Source organism: Amblyomma maculatum, chromosome 1 (assembly GCF_055883805.1).
Source record: "Amblyomma maculatum isolate TAMU_Amacu chromosome 1, ASM5588380v1, whole genome shotgun sequence".
Taxonomy (NCBI): Eukaryota; Metazoa; Arthropoda; class Arachnida; order Ixodida; family Ixodidae; genus Amblyomma; species Amblyomma maculatum.
This window is the reverse complement of record NC_139344.1, coordinates 144,099,623-144,120,954: the sequence shown is the minus strand read 5'-3', so window position 1 is coordinate 144,120,954 and position 21,332 is coordinate 144,099,623. Positions and strand designations below refer to the sequence as shown.

At 43.5% G+C, this 21,332-nt stretch overlaps 1 protein-coding gene across 2 annotated transcripts in view; it reads right to left on the bottom strand.

Annotated features, from left to right (window-relative positions):
• The window catches only part of LOC146204221 (arylsulfatase B-like), a 26,180-nt gene extending 9,197 nt beyond the window's left edge, over positions 1-16,983 (bottom strand). Inside the window, exons 1-7 of one of the 2 annotated variants that reach the window (XM_084586269.1) lie at positions 16,827-16,983; positions 14,612-14,723; positions 13,257-13,308; positions 13,056-13,159; positions 10,276-10,462; positions 8,497-8,665; positions 7,245-7,342 (exon numbers count right to left, since the gene is read on the bottom strand). In XM_084586269.1, coding sequence (XP_084442395.1) covers positions 7,245-7,342; positions 8,497-8,665; positions 10,276-10,462; positions 13,056-13,159; positions 13,257-13,308; positions 14,612-14,723; positions 16,827-16,977 — 873 coding nt within the window. In that variant the 5' untranslated portion in view covers positions 16,978-16,983. The remainder of the gene's footprint in view (positions 1-7,244; positions 7,343-8,496; positions 8,666-10,275; positions 10,463-13,055; positions 13,160-13,256; positions 13,309-14,611; positions 14,724-16,826) is intronic. The other variant, XM_084586273.1, reaches the window with a different exon arrangement.
• Between the last annotated feature and the right edge of the window lie 4,349 nt (positions 16,984-21,332).

Below are 21,332 nucleotides of genomic sequence, written 5' to 3'. Positions count from 1 at the left end.
GCGAACGCTGTGCTAGAACCCTCTTACGCTATCTATGGCTTCAAGACTGCCAGAACCGAGACCCCCGTAAGCTACAAGCAGATCAATTAAGGGGAAATGAGGGTGCTCGTTATAATACATGAAGGAAAGAAGCTAACAGTCGGCGAGGCCAAGGAAAGCGTTGGGGATGGTACTTTATGTGTGTGTGTGTTTTTTTAATGTTTACTTGGATAATCACAGGGATTAGTAATGTAATCTATTTAGGGGAAATATAATTAAACACAAAGTAGAAGAAAAAACAACGTGCCGATGGTGGGAACCGAACCCACGACCTCCGAATAACGCGTCCGGTGCTCTTCCAACTGAGCTACATCGGCCGCTGTCCCCCCTGCTACTTTCTTGGGTATTTATGTTGTCTGTATACGCTTGAGAGTGTTCACCAGCGCCACCCTCAGCCAAGGCGGCGGACGTGGAACGTCCTTTGTTACAGCCAACGTCACGTAGAACGTGATCAAGAGGGAGGGCGAACGCTGTGCTAGAACCCTCTTACGCTACCTATGGCTTCAAGACTGCCAGAACCGAGACCCCCGTAAGCTACAAGCAGATCAATTAAGGGGAAATGAGGGTGCTCGTTATAATACATGAAGGAAAGAAGCTAACAGTCGGCGAGGCCAAGGAAAGCGTTGGGGATGGTACTTTATGTGTGTGTGTTTTTTTTTTTAATGTTTACTTGGATAATCACAGGGATTAGTAATGTAATCTATTTAGGGGAAAGATAATTAAACACAAAGTAGAAGAAAAACAACGTGCCGATGGTGGGAACCGAACCCACGACCTCCGAATATCGCGTCCGGTGCTCTTCCAACTGAGCTACATCGGCCGCTGCCCCCCTGCTACTTTCTTGGGTATTTATGTTGTCTGTATACGAACCTTGAGAGTGTTCACCAGCGCCACCCTCAGCCAAGGCGGCGGACGTGGAACGCCCTCTGTTACCGCCAACGTCACGTAGAACGTGATCAAGAGGGAGGGCGAACGCTGTGCTAGAACCCTCTTACGCTACCTATGGCTTCAAGACTGCCAGAACCGAGACCCCCGTAAGCTACAAGCAGATAAATGAAGGGGAAATGAGGGTGCTCGTTATAATACATAACGAGCACCCTCATTTCCCCTTCATTTATCTGCTTGAAGTTCAATTTGAGTATGGCGAGTATACGCAACGTGAAGCGCCGCAGGGTGTGGCCATGTATGTACTCCTGTGGCACTTGCGCTATGCCTAAAGAGAGGAGAATGGCGAGCCGACTGTCCTTTTCTTATCGCGTTTTCTTTCTGTGTCGCAAAAATTGTGTACTGTGAACAGACTCTAATTTGTAATAAGCAATAAGCTACGTGAGAATTTATTTTATTTCCTCAGATAGGAAAGATTTCAAATAGCACATATTTCAGAGGAAATACTGTGAAGATTTTTTAACTGATTGTGACTAACCTGTTCTTTTTTATGCCCCTTCTGCCAGAGCTTTATCTGGGGCTCCAGCGTGAGTAAATATAATAAATACCTTGACAAAATTCACTTTACCACGAACCTTCTAACCTACGGCAAACAATGCAATCTTTCAGTCTGAATATGCGGTTGTTTCAAATTTCTGGGTAAAAAATTAATAAGCATGCCAGCAAAAGACACTGATACTAAGATAATGAGGGTCTATTTGTTGAGTGAGTTATGTTTTAACTTCAAGCTATTGCACAAATCTTTACTGTATTTTTAACTCTGCTCGAAAGTTCTTCCGGCGTACACATTCGCAGTGCTGGAAGCTAATATTGTGATCTTCTTAATAGGCCCGGCACGCTGAGTAAACATAAACGCATGTAACCCTCAGAGAGGACGTTATTTCATGTTCTTGGTTTAAGCGGGCGAAGTCTCTCCTCCAACTCCTCATCCCCTTGAAATGAAACAGATTGTGGACTTCTTCAGCCAGTTTAGCTTTCCGCACAATTCTTACAAGTTTCGTGAGTATTGTGTTTTTGTACAAATGAGGAAGGCGTGTTAGCTCGAAGAGCTGAGCGAGGAAACAGCACGGAGGAAGGAAGGAGCCACGCAACAAGGCCAGCGTGTCCCGGAATCCACGAGGTAAAGATAAGAGTCTACGCGTAGCTGGTCAGTACAGCTATCTTTGCCACATCGACGAGCATGTCCTGAAATGGAGTTTGCCTCCTGAGCAGCGGCTCTTTTAAACACTCGACTTTGCTCGCATGCATCCTTACGCTGTGTGTTTTGTCGGCCTGCATAGAAAGGACGTATAGCCTTGAATTCCCCTGCTCTTTTCCAGAACCAGTAAAAGGGCATCCCGCAGTTTCCTTTTTATATTTACTCGATGTATAAAATCATAACGTTGTCTTGGCCAAAGGTCATACTTCCTCCCTCTTTTCGTATATCAAAGTCAGATTCAGGTTTCCTTTTCCGAAATTTCTCACGCACGTAGTAATAATGAAAGTATAGCTTTCTAGGGTAGCGAGAATTTGTTTTTAAAGCTTTTCTTGCATTCTCACCGGGTATATAAAACTAGTGTAGAAATTTAACGCACGCCAGTTTTGAAAAATAATAGCGAGCAAGCAGGGAAATATTGCGAAATACTTTCCCAAACATATTAGTAGAAGTTGCTTTAGCTTCGAGGCCTAAAAGAGTTAAGCTTTTGAAGTTTGTTTTCAGCTACAGACGAGTCATCAAAACTATAAAAGGAAATCAGGGAGGTGCATTTTAAAACATACAAGCCTGCCGATGTAGCATCTCTTCAAGTATTGATTGCTATTCGCCACGAGATCAAACTAGAGGTGGGGCCACCGTCGCTCCGAGAGTGTGGATCGGCAGCTGGCGGCACTCGCAGAAACGTACGCGGCCCTAGTTTGTTTCCTAGTTTACGACGGGTTTTCTGGTGCAGAAAACGTGCCCGATGCAACGGATGACTGGTTTTCTGCTTATAGTTTCGCAATTATGAAGAAAAATTCGTATATTATGGCTACGCTGCGGAAAAGAAGCGCTAACTATAGAAAAATTCTAGCAGGCACTTTGGGCCAAAAGAGTACGATGAAGCGAAAGCCATTACAGAGCGATGGATCGTAGCCCTCCACTACGACACCTCTATCTCCCTCTCTTCTTTCACTCCCACCTTCCTGTTTTCCTTTACGGCGTGGTACATGTGTCCGCGGAGAACTGTGACAGATACTGCGCCTTTTCTATCCTGTAAATTAACTTCAAACGCCGCTGATGCCTGCTGTACTAACGCCTCCTAGACATCTGGGTCTGCTCATGTTTGCTGTGTGGTGCGGTGTTTGAGGAAGCGCCAAATGAAAGACGACACACGAACGCCTGGATCGGACGCCCGGCGGGGTCAGCTTCGTATATGCATGAATCGCCCAGTGACGTCATGACTAGTCGTGACGGTACATGGCGCTCCCCTTGTCGAACGCAACCAGCATTCCTTTGAACGCATCAAAGCTCACCGAAGTTCTATAATTAGTTTACAGGAAATTAAAGGCGCCGTATCTGTCACTCGCAGAATCCCGCTATCCTCACGGTAAACAAGGGGCATTATGATGACAGTTTGGCGATCCGGGGTGTGGCGCAGTTGGGAAAGCGCTCGGCTAGGGATCCAAGGAATGGAGGTACTATTCCCGGTGGAGACAAGGTTTATTTATTCGTTTGTAATTATCCCCCTCGAAAGTGTGACAGCCTCAGCCGACAGCTCCTGCTGACAACGCAACCACCCATTTTTAGGATTAGTTGACGTCAATTTGCACGTGTTTTGCGCTGTACCGCGTTCACGGGCCTGGAATTTTTGTTAGGCCACACATGACAGAAGACAGTTCTTTTTTAAGGCGAAAGCCTTTTATGCCTTTTTTTTCTTTATTCCCTGGCCTTGAAACGCTACATTTCACGAAAACAAAATCACACATAAAAACCTTTAATGCCCCATCGCTGTCAGCAGAAGCTGTCGGCAGAGGCTGTCGGCAGAAGGTGTCACGCTTTCGAGGGAGATAGTTAAAAATAAATAAATAAACCGTGTCTCCACCGGGAATCGAACCTCTATCCTTTGGATCGCCAGCTGAGCGCTTTACCAACTGCGCGATTCAATTTTTTTTTCTTTTTCTTTATTGCCTGACTTCGGCAGGGACCACAATACACAGAACCACTTACAAGGCACAATGGGCAATCATTAATACAATAATAAGCCAGGTGGGTTGTGGCGTCATCATGCTAAAAATTCTCTTAGGGTCACTAATGGCTCCAATCTTCCGAGCCACTTGGGAGCTTCAGGAGCTAGTTTCTGAATTTCAATATATCTATTCATGCCTTCCCGAAAATAGATCCGTGCTGGCCGTGCGTCAGGATCGCAATGGTATTCTGCCATTCTCGAGCGCCAAATACAGTGGAGGGCCATTCGCATAATAAGGTCAAATGGCACCCCATCCTCATTCTCTACTGGCAAGTACCTAATACCATGCGAGTCTAATGGAAATTCCTTTTTTAAATTCCTTTGTAAAATATCCCAAAAGTATACCCCTTCCCAACAATGTAGGAAAACGTGGTCTATAGTTTCTCGCTGTTTACAAATTAGGCAATGCGAACCCCAAGGTAAAAATAAATTCTTTCTTTCCAAGAACTTCTTTACTGGCAGTGTTTCCGTGTGTAACTTAAAGAAAAAAGTTTTTGCCTTTGACGGCACCTGCATCGCCTTCACCCGCTTTAGTACGTCGCGTCCTGGTCCTCCACTGTATAAGGCCCTGTACATTGGTATGGGAAGAACTACGTCACACAAATCCTTGCACAGCTTCTTCCTGCTAACACAAGATAAATATTCATATGAAAATCGAACAGACAGGAATCGCACACTCGCGACAACTTCTCTAAAATAACCAAAAGTGCCTCCCGGTACACTTTCGGTCGAGACAACAAAGTTCGCAAACATGACCTTGACAACACCAGTAAAGTACTTGGGCGTCCCACTAGATAGTTATCGCGATAGCGAATCGTACTGGAGGACACAGACTCAAGCCACGCGGGAAAAGGTGGAGGGGTGGAAAGGGCAACAATTGTCAGTTTTCGCCAGGGCCACAGTGTGCAATATGTTTTCTTGTCAAAGCTGTGGTACGTGATGCAAGTGTTGCATTGTGCAAGGATGAACGTACAGAGACTGCACCGGATATTTGCCATTTTTGTGTGGGCAGCAGAATGGAACGATGTAGCCGGACCAGTTTGTTTAGGCGGGTGAAGGACGGTGGACTGGGTTTGGGGCATTTATTTCTACGACAGATTGTCAGCAGATTTCTTTTTGTTCGCGATGTAAGAGATCCATTTTTGCGTACTGTGTGCCAATTAAGGCTCGGAAATGCACTGCCAACTGCGCGATTCAAAGTGGTGATTCATGCGCGTCACACCCCGGATCTTGAAGCGTTCATCATAATTCCGCTTGTCTACTGTGAGGATAGCGGAATTCCGCGAGGGACAGATACTGCGCCTTACCTTTCCTGTAAACGAATTATAGAACGCTGGTGAACTTTGATGCGTTCAGTGGAATGGTGGCTGTGTTTGACAAGGGGCGCGTCATGTACCGTCACGACTGGTCATGACGTCACCGGGCGATTCATGCATAGACGAAGCTGACCCCGCCGAGCGTCCGATCCAGGCGTCCGTGTGGCGCGTTTCATATGGCGCTTCCTCGAACGCCGCACCACACAACAAACAGAAGCAGACCCTGCGGTCTAAGAGGCGTTAGTACAGCAGGCATCAGCGGCATTTCAAACTTATTTACATCATTAAAAAGGCGCTGTATATGTCACAATTCTCCGCGGACACATGTACCCCGCCGTAAATGAAGGTAGGAAGGTGGGAGTGAAAGAAGAGAGGGAGATAGAGGTGACTTAGTGGAGGGTTAGGATCCACCGCGCTATAATGGTTTTCGCCTCATCGCATTTTAGTGGTCAAAAGTGCCCTCGAGAATATTTTTTTACCATTATATTTAGGTCACAACTATTAGTTCGAGCGAATGTGATTATGTGTATGGCAATGCTGAGCGTATGATATTACCGCGGCTAATACGCTACCAGTTTAATGAAACGAGTACAGACTTGGCAATTTAGACATAAACGTCCTCCGCCTTTTTGACAGTACACGATCGTGAAGACAACGCGATTCAAAACCCAAGAAATTACCTCACAATAAGCTAACGTAAATCTGCTTCATTTAGATAGGCAGAACCGACTTCGGAAGCTCCACTCCAAGTGCACTGAAATTGAAACAAGAGAAGGAATAGCGTATTTTAGAGATTTTCTCACACGCTTCTGACCGCTGTTGGATATACCAGCCCCTCTTCTACGGACGCTGACTAGAAACCGCTTTCGTAGGGACAAACATTCATAACCTCAAAAGCCACTTCTTTTATCGTTCAGCTTTATTTAGTATACTCAACGAAGTACCGAAATGACTAATCCGAACTAACCAAGCTTGCGATAAACAGTTCATTATATTCCGGATAACTACGCATTTATTTATGGGATTAATTATCTCATTTTGGGGGTAAAAGCGGAAAATAACTTTTTCGAATTTTTTATTTTTCTTGTTAACGTAGAAAGACGAGCTAGTTGGTCTTGATAAGTAGAATGCATATTTTCTCAGCGCAAAATTATAGACAGGACGTCCCTTGTCTATCTCCTTCTCTCGTCTTGTCTATAATTTTGCGCTGAGAAAATATGCATTCTACTTAATATTCTTGTGCGGTGAAGATTGGTAGAACATCATCACCTATCTAGCTTTACATAAATCGACTGAGCTGAAATTATACCATGTGAACAGAGGACCAGAGGTGTACTTTTCAAATTTCTAGAGATATGCGCCACCGCGCAACACCCAGCGACTGCACTATGTGACTCACCTAAATATGCTCGTCCTTATCTTTAAGCATTGTTTTTTACTAATAACATGAAAATAAATCTCCTTTCAGTTTTGTTAATGACATAGGGCAGAAACTAGACCATGGGTACCTAGGTGTAAAATCAAAGTAAACCAAAGTTTGGGTACCCGTCATCCTTTCGGTAACATAGGCAATGCTTCCAGAAATGGGATCGGAGACGAGACCGATTCAGTACAGATATCTTGCATATGATATGGTAAAAAGAAGACATTTGGTCTGCATGTTAGCTCAGTGGCGTTTTGGATCATTCGCAGCCGACATGAGCGGCTAGGAGCTGAGCAAGTATGAAGTAGTTCGACTCACATCACTTGTAAATATGAGTAGAGTGTTGTTCCAGTACCCGTAGTTCACCAGGGTCTTCTCGATCCTTCCCACGGCTTCATCCAAGGCGTTCAGCATACCTGAAAGAGCAAAGTTTAAATGGTTAAAATGCTTCATCGTATAGACAGTTGGCGATTTTCACGATGCAATACTCGTGTTCACATAAAATCAAGAACAGATAAAAACGCTTGTTCTGAGCATGTATTTTTTTATTGTTTTATTTCAGCTTTAATTGATCTCATACGGTAATCACAAGAGCACTTGACTGAAGAAAAGAAACCGCTCTTTATGAAGTCGTGTTTTTTTATCTGAATCCAAAGGAGACTAATGATATATATACTTATGACAAAGCATCAAACAAAAATAATTTGTAAACGCCGAGCCATCGAGAAAAAAAAAGCTAGGGCATGCCCCGCACATTTCTAAAAGCCAATTCAAAGAGCGTTATTAAGCCACCTAAAATAAAGCCAGTCATTATCAGGTTTTTCCAGTATAAAAGAATGTATAAGCGACGACCCAAAGCATTCAAGTTTCTTGTTGTATTTCGAATGATACGTGTGTTCAGAAATTTAGTGTCCTTTTAATATCCCCAAATAATGATATAGTTTGTTTTTTTGCCACCAAGAAATCGGAAATGCGCACCATTGCTCGTTTTGCTTGAGTGGCAGGATGAATAAATGAACGAATTTGTAAAGCTAGAAACCTGTATTTGCGCACCTCAGAAATTTGGTTTTCTTGCAGCAATGAAATTCTTATGTACGGGAGCGATCACATACCTACCACAAAAAAAAAAAAAAAAAAAAAAAGAATTTTAAAGAAAGTCTTCGATTTAAACTAGTAAATAAAATGGACGTTTCTTTGGGGTTACAATTTCTGGATCAAAGCTGTAAAAATTATTAAGGCTATGTTTTTCACTTAAACCGAGTGGACAGCGGCTTCGCCTGTGTGCACCAATCCCTTTCAGCGGCAATGTTTATCTGAATTTGCGAACACAGAAAACTTCGTAAGTGTGAACAAGTTTGCTACCATTCTTTTAACAGTGTCCATCTCGCTGATCTTGAGGGCTCAACATCTGCCTACTCTTCAGATTAGAAACCAAAATCATAACAGATATATAAGTCATGCCTCGAGAATGACTATGTTATCCCATTAGCGTTCTGAGAAGGAAAATAGAAGTTCGTGAAACTAGGCAGATAACCTATCGGAAAACTGATTTCCTAAAGGAGTCACGCACCACAGAGCAGTCGACGGTTCGAGTTGTTGTACTTGACGCAGGGGACCTCGTACTCTGGCGGGACCTGGAGTGGCGCGTGCACAGCTTGAAATGCCAGGTACAGGAACAGCGGGCGATCATCACTTGCGTGAGCAGCGAGCAGGCTTATCGTGTCGTCAGCCAGCAGCTCCTGCACCCAAGGTACAGATACATGCGCCTCTTTTTATTTTGGTTTGCAAAAAGAAAAAAAAAACGAAATCAAGATGCCAGTCTTTTCACACAGTCAAAACCTTACACCTATTCATTTTTAGGTGCTCCTTTATAGCAATCTGCTCCTCTAATGATATTCACGGCGAATCGAAGGATTTTCGAAATTATCAGAACGCCAAGGAATACGACGTAATCCGCATCGTAAACAATCGTATAACGACCACAAGATAACAGGGGCAGAAACCAGATAGAGAACATAAATTATGTCTAAATTGGTATACTGCACGACTAGTGGGCACGAAAAGCAATATAGAGCCTATATACCAAAGTGATAGCTATTAATCCGAGAGCATTATACGTCCCATTACAAGAAATGCCTGCAGCGTTCGTTATTTTGTTGTGCTATGTATATGTAGCGACTTGGTCATGAAACAAAGCAAGCCGAGCTTCCACGATACATCGATGGGTGCATGAGACGCATCCAAGACCAAAGCCACAACAGCTACTTGAGTACGTATGTTAGTGTAAATATACCTGCCACTGGCCGATTTCTTGTGCCGGTAATTTTCCCAAATTCCGTATCAAAATTGAGATGCAGCTGTTAATCGTACAACGTCCAGGGTGCTGTTACGACTTATCGTGACATATAGTATACACTTGTAAAGGAAGTTGGAGGCTAGCGCGCGAAAGAGATTCTTGCCGACTTACAGACGTCATATATGTATCTCCAATTGTGCGCCTTCGAGCCGAGGTTTCAGTGATTTTGACTCGCAGACACCACGTGAAGCATGATAGACTACGTCAAAGACGTAAGCACACGCACACCGACAACAATACTAGCAAAATAAACATTAATACATGCTGAAAACCTCACCTGAAAGGATTTGACGCGTCGAACTATAATGATTTCGTATTTATGTATTTATGCACGCAAGCAGTATTAAGTGTCTCTGCTCATTTTTTTTTTTTTCTCCCGCCACATTCGGTTACGTGTAAGGAAATTTTATCTCATCATCCAATACACACAATGAGAGAAACTTTTCTTATATTTAACTGACCTGCGTTGGTCGATGCACGCCAAAAAACATCAAAAGATGTTAGTTTGTGAAATCACAGTAATTCTCATAACTGCCCCATGACCTGGTGAAAACTGCAAGCTGAAGAATTAACGTAATTTTAGAAAGACTCCATGTTTTTTATCAGTAAACTGGGACTGAAGGTTGCATAGTGTCCGTGCGCTTGATCTATTTGTTACGAAACAGTTACCATTGTTTTTCCCTCTATTGAACGCATAAACGAAATAAACGAGACTATAGCCTCGTTCATTTGTTTTCCTGTAGGTGCCAGCACTGCGCCTGCGGGAGCTGCTAACACTGCCTTATAATACGCACAGTGTTTATTGCCAATACCTATGAAGCTATAGGAAGACGCCCAAACCTGAGCAGACCTTTGTCGCTGGTAATTCGAAATCGGAACAGCCGTAACTTTGGCGGATATTAACGCCGCATGCAAAGTGATTATAGGTGTACACGCGACAGCGTTCAGGCACTCCGCCCCAACAGCCCTAAAGCATGCAAGCGGAAGACGCACCGAGGAGTAGCGGCCGCGGGCGTCCCATCTAGGCGTCACGTTGGAGCGATAGTCAAACCCTTCCATGACGCCGCCAGCCCAGTTGATGTGCAAGAAGTGGTCCTGGGAACCCAGGTAAAAGCCGGAAAAGGAGTCGAAGCCACGAATGGTGGGCGTGTACGACCAGTTGCAGTACCCCAAGTGCCACCTGCGGAGACTTTGATATCGGTGGTCCGCTCTCCAGATCAAAAATAATCTCTAACGGTACCACTGGTAGCCTTTGCTGAGTTGAACAGTGTGATGGAATTTGCTGATTTAATAACGCATAGATACCTCGTTCAAGGAGGACAAAGAGGTAAACGTGAACATATGCTGTTATTTAAAGATAGGCACGCGTTATTGTAGTTGGTTTGGCTCTTGAATCACCGCATTGCAAGTAGAGAAGGCTTGACAATGATAGCTGCATAGAAGAATTTATTTGCAATAAAAGCAGTCCACGTTCTTGTGCGCGTCGTCACTAAAACATACACGTTTCTCTACTAACCAATTATACTTTGGCCGACCGGGTAGCCAAAGAGGGTGCGTTTGCGTAAACATATCCTGCATGTGGCTTTCCCTATAGAAAACAGAAAACACTCAAAAAGTCTTTTTTTTTTTTTTTTTTGCACTGCAATCGCAGGTTTTCTCATGCGCAGACACTTTCCCTTTCATGTAGGAGCAAGCTTTGACCAACTACAGCATTCGCATGCAGTTTTATCCATTAATTTCTTTCCACGTGTTTGTGACGTGCTTGAATCGTTTTCATTTTTCTGCACGTCTTACAGCAAATTTTGAAGCAGCTTGTCAATGATTGCGCAGCGCCATCTATAAAATGAGTCTGGTAGTGCATGTGTGACTTCCCGACAAAGTGAAGGTCGGCATATGCCAATTCCAGGTACGGTAGATATGAGTCTCTAGATATGTTCCCACCTTTAGCGAGAGAAATTTCCATCAAGCACAAACATGCAACTGTTACTCTTATCTACCACTCAAGTGGACAATTGTAGCAAGGTTTGCTGCGCGAGCGACTTCATAAACTGATTAGCTGATTACCTCGCTTCGGCAGGGACTGCGTATGATGAATAGGAAGCACTCGAAAAATTTGCAGAAAGCACTAAATGTCCACATGCAAAAGCAATTAAAACACTCTTTTTGCTGCTTAGATCACGCATATGTTATCTTTGTTACTTCTTTCGTAGAAACTGGGCGAAAAAGCAGTCTGCACGCGTGCTTTTTATTTGCCACGTAACTCGCACAGTTGGGCGTAATAAACAAATTTCAAGCATGGCTAGCGCTCCAGTTTCATGAACTCGCTAGCTGTAATATTTCTTGTTACGCTTTTAAGGTGCTAACGATAAGTTTTTTCCTCATAAAATACAACGCACTAGAAATAAAGCTTTTGAGGTGTAGGTCAACCATTACATTACTTCTACAATTATGTTACAGTACCAGCGCTGCTATTACGCAGTGTACGTAGCCTACGTGTCACGAGCCTGTTCGGGCCCGCGAAGGCTCCTGGTACTCACTAAACGTATCATTAGTACTGTCCACCGCTAAAAAAAAAAAAAAAAAAGAGGTTTAACTTAGTGACACCCAAGATCAAGCGGCAGCTTGAACATGGTACATATTCTCAGATTCTCTTCAGCCAAACCTTTCCAACAATATATAACTCGTAATGAAGTGTAAAGCTTAATTTTCAGTCAGAGCAAAATTGATTACCGGTAATTAGTCGAAGCCAACTATACAGGACATAATCTATCTAACGATATGTGCCTTGATATTGTAAAGTTTATTTTTTTTTATCACAGTTACAAAATAACAGTTTTTTATTAATATCAGGGAGCAATTACTCATTAACGTCCAACCGAGCGTAGCCATATGGTTATAAAGGAAAGTACAAAAATTTCACAGAAACTTCATAATTAAAGAAAAAAATCATTCTTGTCAGGAATTCGAAACCGGGACCATTGTCTATCAGGAGCAGCCACTCCACCAACTGAGCTAACCAGGATGGCTAGTATTCAGATGGTAGGGCAAGAGAAAATTTATCAATAACTCGAAGTGGGAACGGCGCTTGTCCATTGTTTTTAGGGGAATCCCTCAAAGTGAAGTAGATTTCGGATAAGTAGTAATCAGTCATTAATGCCCACCCGAGCGCAAACATACTAATCATTCCCCTTGAGGGATACCCCTAAGAGCATTGGAGAAACATTAATTTATTATTACCTAAAATTTTCTAAGTGCATTTTTACTCGACATAAGTCATCTATTGATATATAACTTGATAAAATTTTAAGCACAATTAATAAAGTGACGGCCATTAATTAAGGCCCGCAGTTACCCAAAGGAAATTTATATACCCTATCCAGCGATATATCCAACGATGTACTATATGCTAAACGAAATGGAGTTAGACCTACAATTATTCATATACAGATGTATTCAACATAAGCTATCTAACAATCTATGAAGTGATGATGTACCATAACGTTCAAGATGTGATTACACTTAACTAATTAACCGTAATTAAAACGCGTAATTAGCAAAGCGGTCAGTTCATCAAGTGACCATAAAGCGGTCAGTAAGTTATGTGGTGATGAACCAGTTTACCACAGCGCATTAAAATATGCGACAGAACTGTGGCTGGAAGTCAGTTTGACCTCAACTGAGCTTGAAGTTCATCCGGCACGTTTCCAAGCATTCGCCGAAGTTTTACCTGGAGTTATAGCTCTAAAAGAAGGGAAGTTTCCTAGGATGCCTACTTCCCCAAAGCATGCGTCGAGTAGCCACGGCGGGAAAGCTCCTCTGACAGAAGTGGAACATTCATGGTTAGTCCAGTGGGTTCCAAAGGATCTAGCACGTGACCCTGAGAAGAAAAAAAAGCAAAGCAAAAAAGCCAAAATATTTCATCGCGTGTTTCTCATGCTGGAAGAAAGAACTCAAGCTGCAAGAAGAGTGCTTACCTGCCGCCCAAGTTTGTACGGGTATCTGCCGGTCATGATTGCAGCTCTTGTTCTAAGAATACAGGTACACAGAACACATTTTTACTGTGGGAAACATTCCACATAAAGTTAAATGACCGTACAAAAAGCTTCTTGGTCGCTAGATGCCTGCTTCATGGCAATCAATACCCGATATTAGATAATCCGAATATAATATTTCAGAAAACTTTACTTGTCGTACGAAATATGTCTTGGAAGAAGGGAACCCTGCCCCTATTTTTCAAGATTTAAGGGCTCAACATCCGCTTCAACGGTGAAGTCCTTCCTAGTCCTAGCATAAAATATACCATCTCAGGCATGATTTAGAGTCGATTGATCAAGCGAACGTTCACGACAGAAAGTTATGAAATCAACTTGTCTCGTAAATATAAGGCCTCCATAGCAGGTCAAAAATGAATCATTACAAGCTAGCGCACGTATATCGCAATTTAATGTGACTAAAGGTGTCAGACGATGCAGAGCGCTGCCAGAAAAAGGTCAGAGTCGCTAGCATTACTACACTTATGAAAATCACATGGCGATAAATAAGGGAGATCATTGTTTAATGGGCTCGGCGCATTATTAATCAAAATATGTACCCTCTTTCCTCACTTAACACCCCTTCTGTGAGGGCATTTACGGTACATGAATAAATAAACATTCGCGTATAAAAAATACTTTTGAAGAGAATTTTTTTTTTTCTAACATAAGACACTGTCCAGGAAGGGAAGTTTTTAGTTCCCATCCAATCTACAAAGTCAAGAAATGTAGAAAGTGTGACTTTGGTAAAGTTTTATTTAGCGATTTTTATAAGCGAACTGAATATGAGGAATGTGTGGAGACATGCACATCCCGTTTTGAAGCGAAAACTTCACTACGCCATGTATTAGAAAAGGTCAATCCAACCTGGCAGGCTGCTTGACGTTGAATGAGTCAGAGGTTAAAGGGAGGATATATAATTTCACCATGGCACCACCTATGCTGTACCACCACTTGACCTTTGACCTTGACCTTTGACGGCAGATACAGCATCACGTGTTTCCTCTTGTAGTTGACGGCGTCTTCGACTCCGTAGTCTCGGCATTTAGCTGCTGCAAAACCATGCCTGCCATGTCTAAACATAACCAAAGCAAAAGCAAGCGAAACGATGCTTTCACTTCCTCTAACTAGGTCTCACAGGGTTAAGCCTCAGCCATATTATGGTTGAGTGGAACATTCGTCTGTCGTGTTGTACTATAAGCAACCGTCAAAAGTTTTACATAAACATTTTGTGTCATTCCTTTGGAAAGCAAACATGAATTGTATTGAGAAAAACGTCCATCTCAGTCAATACTAACGGAGTGCACACAGGTTGTGCGTAGTACTGCTCCAGAATGACTCCTTCAGAAGCGAGCCGAGCGATATTCGGGCTGAAGAGGCCCGCGTTGTGCCATGGAACGTCATTCCACCCTGCATTGAGGTGTTCTCGTAAGGCATTCTTCAGTAGACGCTACGTAGAAAACACTGCCTAGGCGTACGGTTGAATATCGTCTCCGGTTAAGAAAAAGGAACCAGTTTTTTTTTTAACGTCGTTTTCCTGTCCTCTGGTTTCGATTGGAGTGCAAGCGGCGGTAGAGACAAACAGCAGTCGGTTAAATTGAGGTCAAGAAAGGCGCGCATAATGCTCGCTTGCAACTAACTCATTCGTATCATTTTGGGAGTTAAAAAGAAGGCGCAAAATATATATTTCATTTGCCAAATTTGGCGACTTGAAGCCAGATGTCATTTTTGTTTCGTTCGGCCAAGGCATAAGGCAAAAAGTTACCTTACAGCAGCGTTGTGTGCGCCAGTCACAGCCATGTGCTATATATACAGAAAGTCGATGTGATTCGGCCATTTATTTGAATTCACCATTAAAAAGATCGCTTCCTATTGCTAATGTTACGGCGACAGCTGTATGTACAAGCCCCGTTCGGGTCGTCATGGTCGTCCCTGCAAGCTGCAACCCAACAGCCCCCCATGAGTACACCCCCTGCAACCATGGCTGCTTACAACACCTAGCTACTGAAGCACTGTCAGCAAAAGGAATTCACTGTGGCTTACCTGTAGAACTACTGCTAGTGTACAGGCATAAACGCAACAGACGCCGCTCAAATTTAGCTTATCACAGGGGTAAATGTGTCTGGATGTTTGTTTCTCAACGAAACCATATATTAAACGCATCAGGAAGATTCAAAGGAGAGTAAAGATATATGCGAGAAGGGGAATTCATGCTTCATGAATATTTCTCGTTCAACCTAAGTTTCCAATGCAAATTTTGTCTGTTACAGTCTCAGTCCTTGTACGGTGCTGTGTTTGCCTAGCGTACAGATTTATGCGTGACACTGCAACCTACCTTCAAGTGACTGCGGGTTCAACACACCAATGATGTGCTGAATTCAACGGAGCATTTGCAGCACTGGCCCGTCCTTGCAAAAATATGTTTTTTCGATCTACCTTCTGTTAGAACAGCGGAAGTCAATTATAAGAATTTTAAATGTACATTGAGTGCAGGATATTGATCAACACTACAATAGAACTTTGCATTATTGTTCGGAATAAGCTCTTCAAAAGGGGTTTCCCAAAGCCATTCCAATTCTGTTAAATACATGCTTACCTTTCCTTAAGTATGGAATCCACTTTTTTTATTTATCTCTACGAGATCACAGCAATGAATACCGAAAAACGAAGGAATAAGAGTCCATCTCTCTTACCTTCTTCTTTTAGCGTAATTCCTTGAAAGTTCACAAAAATACCCTCTTGCAAGTAATATATTTTATTTATTTTTGTGTGCGGCTTACCATTTTTGTAGTTTGGCACCTACGGTGGATAAATATTTTCACATCTTTGAATATTGATATAATTTCCTTTATATTACAAAATGTTCGCTTCCAAAAATAGACAAGTTGCATTAATTCGCAGCTGGTACTGCCTAACATAGGACCGGGTTAATTGAAAGAAAATGGGAGAGGTCTGCACCCTGCAATGGGTATATCCTGCTTATGATGATGGTGATCACTGGCTAGTAGTAGGAAAGTGTGTCCTTCAGACACACTTTCCTACTGAGTGTGAATTTCCTGCATTTTTTTTTTCATTCCGTTTCATATTTATAAAACATCCATCACCCCCCCCCCCCCCCACCGCCCACCCCCTTTTTCTTCGGAACATATGAATACGGAACGGGCACGTTGAAAAGGAACACATAATTAGAAAAGTTTTTGAAGGCGCGAAAGGCTCTCAAAATTGCTGCATAAAGGTTCGCCGTATGATCACCATGCACCGCAGTCACACCACTTTGGTCCCATAACATCCACTACTCATTTCCAGCAACTATAAAGCACCAACAAGAAGGAAATCACTATTATTGCATCTTAAAATAAAAAAAAAATAAAAACCTAAGGGAAAATATTGTTTAGAACCGTGGGTGAGCTCGCGTACGTTAGACGACTCTTAGGCAACGTGTGCGTGGTTACAAGATTGTTTTCCCTTTGTGGCACTGGCGACAAGATGATGACGGCTTCAGCATTCACTCACCCACGTCGTCCGCGACTATGAAGACGATGTGGGGCTGGAGAACGCCGTGAGCCGAAACTCCGAGAGCGAGTAATGTGACAGCAGCCGCCAGCGGCCAGAGAGCCTGGCAGCATGGCCGGCCTGTCACCCATGTACCGCCACGGTTCGCCATCTGAGACACGCGGTTCGTCACACTACGCTTTGCTCTCGCACCGGCGATTACGATAAGATCGCCTGTTTTCTGTGCCCGAGAAGGATAAACGCGCGCCACTTGTCGCTCGCAGACTTTGCCGTTGACAGCTGAGCCCTCCCTCTCCGGCTTATTATGGGTGCATCAAAGCCGCCTGCATAGACACCCACACTAAATCTGCGCACTGCAAAACCTAGCATGAATGCGACCCGAACATTGTTTCCATTTACGCATCTTGTTAGAAAAAAAAAAGTAAAAAGTGTGTGTGTGGGGGGGCGGAGTGGATAACTTCTCAGCCCGCAGTGTTATGTGTCGTTGACTCTAGTTAGCTCTCAAAATAATATATTTAATCCATTTCTTGACTAATCCTTTCCTTCTTCCTCTCCCTCACCGTAACTGAATCAAGCATTGTCCAAGCGAAAAAAAAGGAAAACCCGCAGGCTGTCGGTGCTATTGGACGCAGAGCGGTAAACGCTAGCATTGCGACTTCGAATGTGTGACTGATATGTGTTCAGCTGAATTCAATCACACCAATGGCAGTTGAAGTGCGTATATTCTTTCACGATGTCGTTGAGGTGTCCGCCGAGAAGTTAAACAGTTACTCCTTTCCTTGCAATTTTTTACCTCTCAAGTCGGAGCTTCAAAGCTCCGCCGACGAAGTCTGGTTTCGCCCTTAATGCCACTACTAATGGTAGCTCAGTGAAATACTATTAAAGGGTGATAATAAGTTAGGTGGCACTAACACATTCATGTCACGGGATATTTAGTATCATGTCTACTAGAAACAAGGCTTTCAGACAGGAAATTACATAAAAGCAAAGTAGAGCCACCATGTGCGACTGGTGATGTCTTTACGTTCTTTCTCGAGGAACGATATGGCCGTCCATTGGCGATTACTGTTGAAAGACGTGGCAAGCAGCCTGGCGAGTGCCCCGAAAATACGGGCAGCCTTACAAGACAGACAACGGACAGCGAAGCTTGACGCAAAATTTAGCGCTGAATCTCTGAGCTCGCATTCTGCACTCAGACTGCGTGTATCCTTATACTGCATATAAGGGTTGGCCAGACAAGCATGCGTAAAGATGCATGGAAAAATAATTTTCTTAGTGAAGAGCCGCAGTAAAAATAGAGAAGAGTGAAAGCGCAGCCAATATATATATATTTTTTCCAACAAAACAGGTGGCCACACTGAACTCTACGAATATAGCGAAAGCTCATGTTTGCCTTCATTGTGCTGTCCCATTCATATACAGTAAACACCTGTAAATTTCGCCCGAAAGGTGTGGTTGCAGTCAAATTTTCGTCTCTTAAACGTCACCCGCTAATTTTACTAAGCACATTTAATGCTGAGAAGAATTGCTCACCTCAACCTTAAGAAGCAGAAATATGGTAGATAGTGGGAAGAGGGTAGGGGTTCTATGCCAGAGAGTCGCGACCTACGCTTGGACCCGCGATGAGCCGGAGTTTGGCCGCCGCTGCTATATAGGTATATAACACGATTGAAGTTGATAGTCGCGAGCTCTGAACTGCACTCGCGCTCTAATATACTCACTAGGTGGCCGATGAAATGATTTAGTTCTCAATGAAGCCGACAAATCGAATACCTAATACAGGCCACGGGCGCTATGAAGTTGCGAAGTGTTTGTTTCTTTACATATTTCTTACTACTTTCACTTGTACCGTTTGCACCTTGCTGCCGTGCCGGCTTACTATTTATTTATTTATTTTTTAAAGCAGACCTACTCATTTGTCTGAGAGTTGCATTGCAAAGGTGTCATAGAAATGAAATGACTGTGCTCATTTTTGGTGGGCGGTTTGAATAGAATGGTGCCGGGATCCATTTGCTAATTTCTGAGCTAAATAGGCAACCTTACGCGCACAAGAAAACAAAACCTTTTAGGCGTTCCTGAGGAATAACCTATCCGCACTGTTTAGTTTGTCATGTGTCTTTAGTACCCTTTAAAAAACGCCAGACGTTACTCGACGAACCTGATTCATTCCCGAAATGATGATCATGAAGGAAAGCCTCCATATTGAGATGCTTATATATTAAGGTGAATATAATCTCTACAATCTTTTATTTAAATGATAATCCATATGGGCAGGTTTAGAAGGAGCAAAGCTTTACATCTCAAGGTGATCAGTAATTTTGAAGCAGTAGCTTCACTAGGAAGGGTAAGCCAGATCACGGTGTGTGTCACAATGACCTTAAAAGTTTAGCCAAGGTGAAATTGTAAGTTACACTACAGAGGGACCAGAAAAAGGTCAAAGGTCAAGGTCAAAGGTCACGTGCACAACCACTGAGCACGACTTGCCGTGGAGACGCTGTCGCCGTAACGTCACGCAGTCAGCCACGTGTGAAACGAGGGCGGGGAAAGGGGGGGGGGGGGGGCTCGGTTAAACCTAGTGAGAAGCTATCGCTTCTGACCAGGTTTAACTGAAGCTAAACCGCAAATAATTTTGTCTCCTTTTCAGAGCGCAGCTCTTTGGCGCCCGTTCCTTCGTTTCGCGGCATCGCCGTTGTCCCTCGTAATCAGATCCATAAATAAATAAAGTAAATAAATCCGGTCTCCAGCGGGAATCGAACCGCCACCCCTTGCATCCCCAGCCCAGCGCTTTAACCAACAGCGTCCCGCCCGGGATCGTAAAAGACCCATAATATTTCTCCTTGTATGCCGTGCGGATGACAGTAGCGATGACAATGACGCTGCAATTAGCGATAATGACAATGATGACATTAACAATGATTATGACGGTGTATTAAGTTGATAATGATAATGGGAGCAAACTTGATGCACCGTGTGCACCAGCAACGCTTGGGCTTTACATTTCTGCAGTCTACAGAAAAGCGTCTGCCGGCATCGCATGCTCCCGGCCTAAAAGTGGATTCTGCCTTGAATGCCGGTGAACTTTGATGCGTTCAACGGAACGCTGGTTGTGTTTGATGCACGCTCGGTAGCCCACACCGCCCAAGCCGAAACGCATAGCCGCCGCCGTTCGCCACTGCGAACCGCCTGCCTATATAAATAGTTTCTTCCCTGCCAGTTCTTTCTCAGCAATGAGCAAGGAAACCGGCGTATGTCCTTCCTCTGCCACTGCGTGCACAGTGACTCCGCCTAGTTCCACTGCCGCCTTTCCTATTGTAGCTTATGCGTTTAGATCAAGAACTGCTAGTGGAGTGTTTCTTGAAGAAGGAATATGGGGGAAAAATAAAAAGTTGTCTGTAACTGCACGTACATGTCTTTCTTCTTTGCCTCAATCTATCGAAAGCCTGGAACAGCTGACGAGCTGCGCTCAAATTTCTCATTAGGAAGTAACGTAATCGTCAGCAATTTTTTTTTGTTTTGTTACATATATGCATTTGTGCTATCGCCAAGTTTAAGAGGCTTATTTCTGAGCTTCTAAATAGCCCCGAAAGCAACCGAGCGCAGATGAGTTTAGTATACACGTCAAAACACATGCGTTCGTGACAGATAAAACAATATTACGACTCTGAATATACCTCCTGTGTCATTGTTTACTAGTTACTACAGGCAGACTTATAGAGCACCTTAGGATCAAGAACTGGGGGTTTGCGAATCGATGGGACAAAAAGTAGAATCACGCGCATCTCCGATATCTCTCCGTTTATTTGTTTAAAAATGTGCGTCGTAAAATTCGAGTTTATTCATCTGTTTTTTAATCAGTTGTGCGGAAAAACAAATGGGAGCCGTAATTAAAGAGAGAAGCCTGAATTCTCCGAATATTAAAGGGGCGCAAATTATGGCAGACAATGCGTTAGAGCGCCTTATATAAAGTATATAGTCTCACTTCGCCAAAAGCTCTCAAACAGTGGACAGCGTCAAATTCTTTCTCTTGCTCCTTAATTTCGTTTGTTGTTGCTTCTCGGCATCGACGACATTGCAAGCACTGGATATGACGTGATTACAATGTACTGGTACAGATTAACTAACATGAGCTACAATAAAGGACGCAATTTTTTTGGATTTGCTGTTTTTCAAAGCGTAGCGTTGGAAGACGCAGACTGTTGAGAGCTTTATGTGAGTGAATGCAGGTAAGTGGTCGTCTTGGCGGCCTGCCGCAGCTGTCAATGCCGTTGTGTAAGCTCGTCATAGATAACTGGCGGTGCGGGGGAATCCGAAACAAGCATGGGAACCCCGCCCACGTACCTTTGTTTAGTCAAGGACAGTGGAAATTGAGACGCTCTCTTTCCGCCAAGGCTCTTCGAACCTAGAACCGACGACCGATAACGCTGAAGGGCACACACGACAGTAACAAAGTTCGACCTGTTTCAGAAATATGCTGCGACTATAGAAGCCCAAATTCTCACGAGCAGC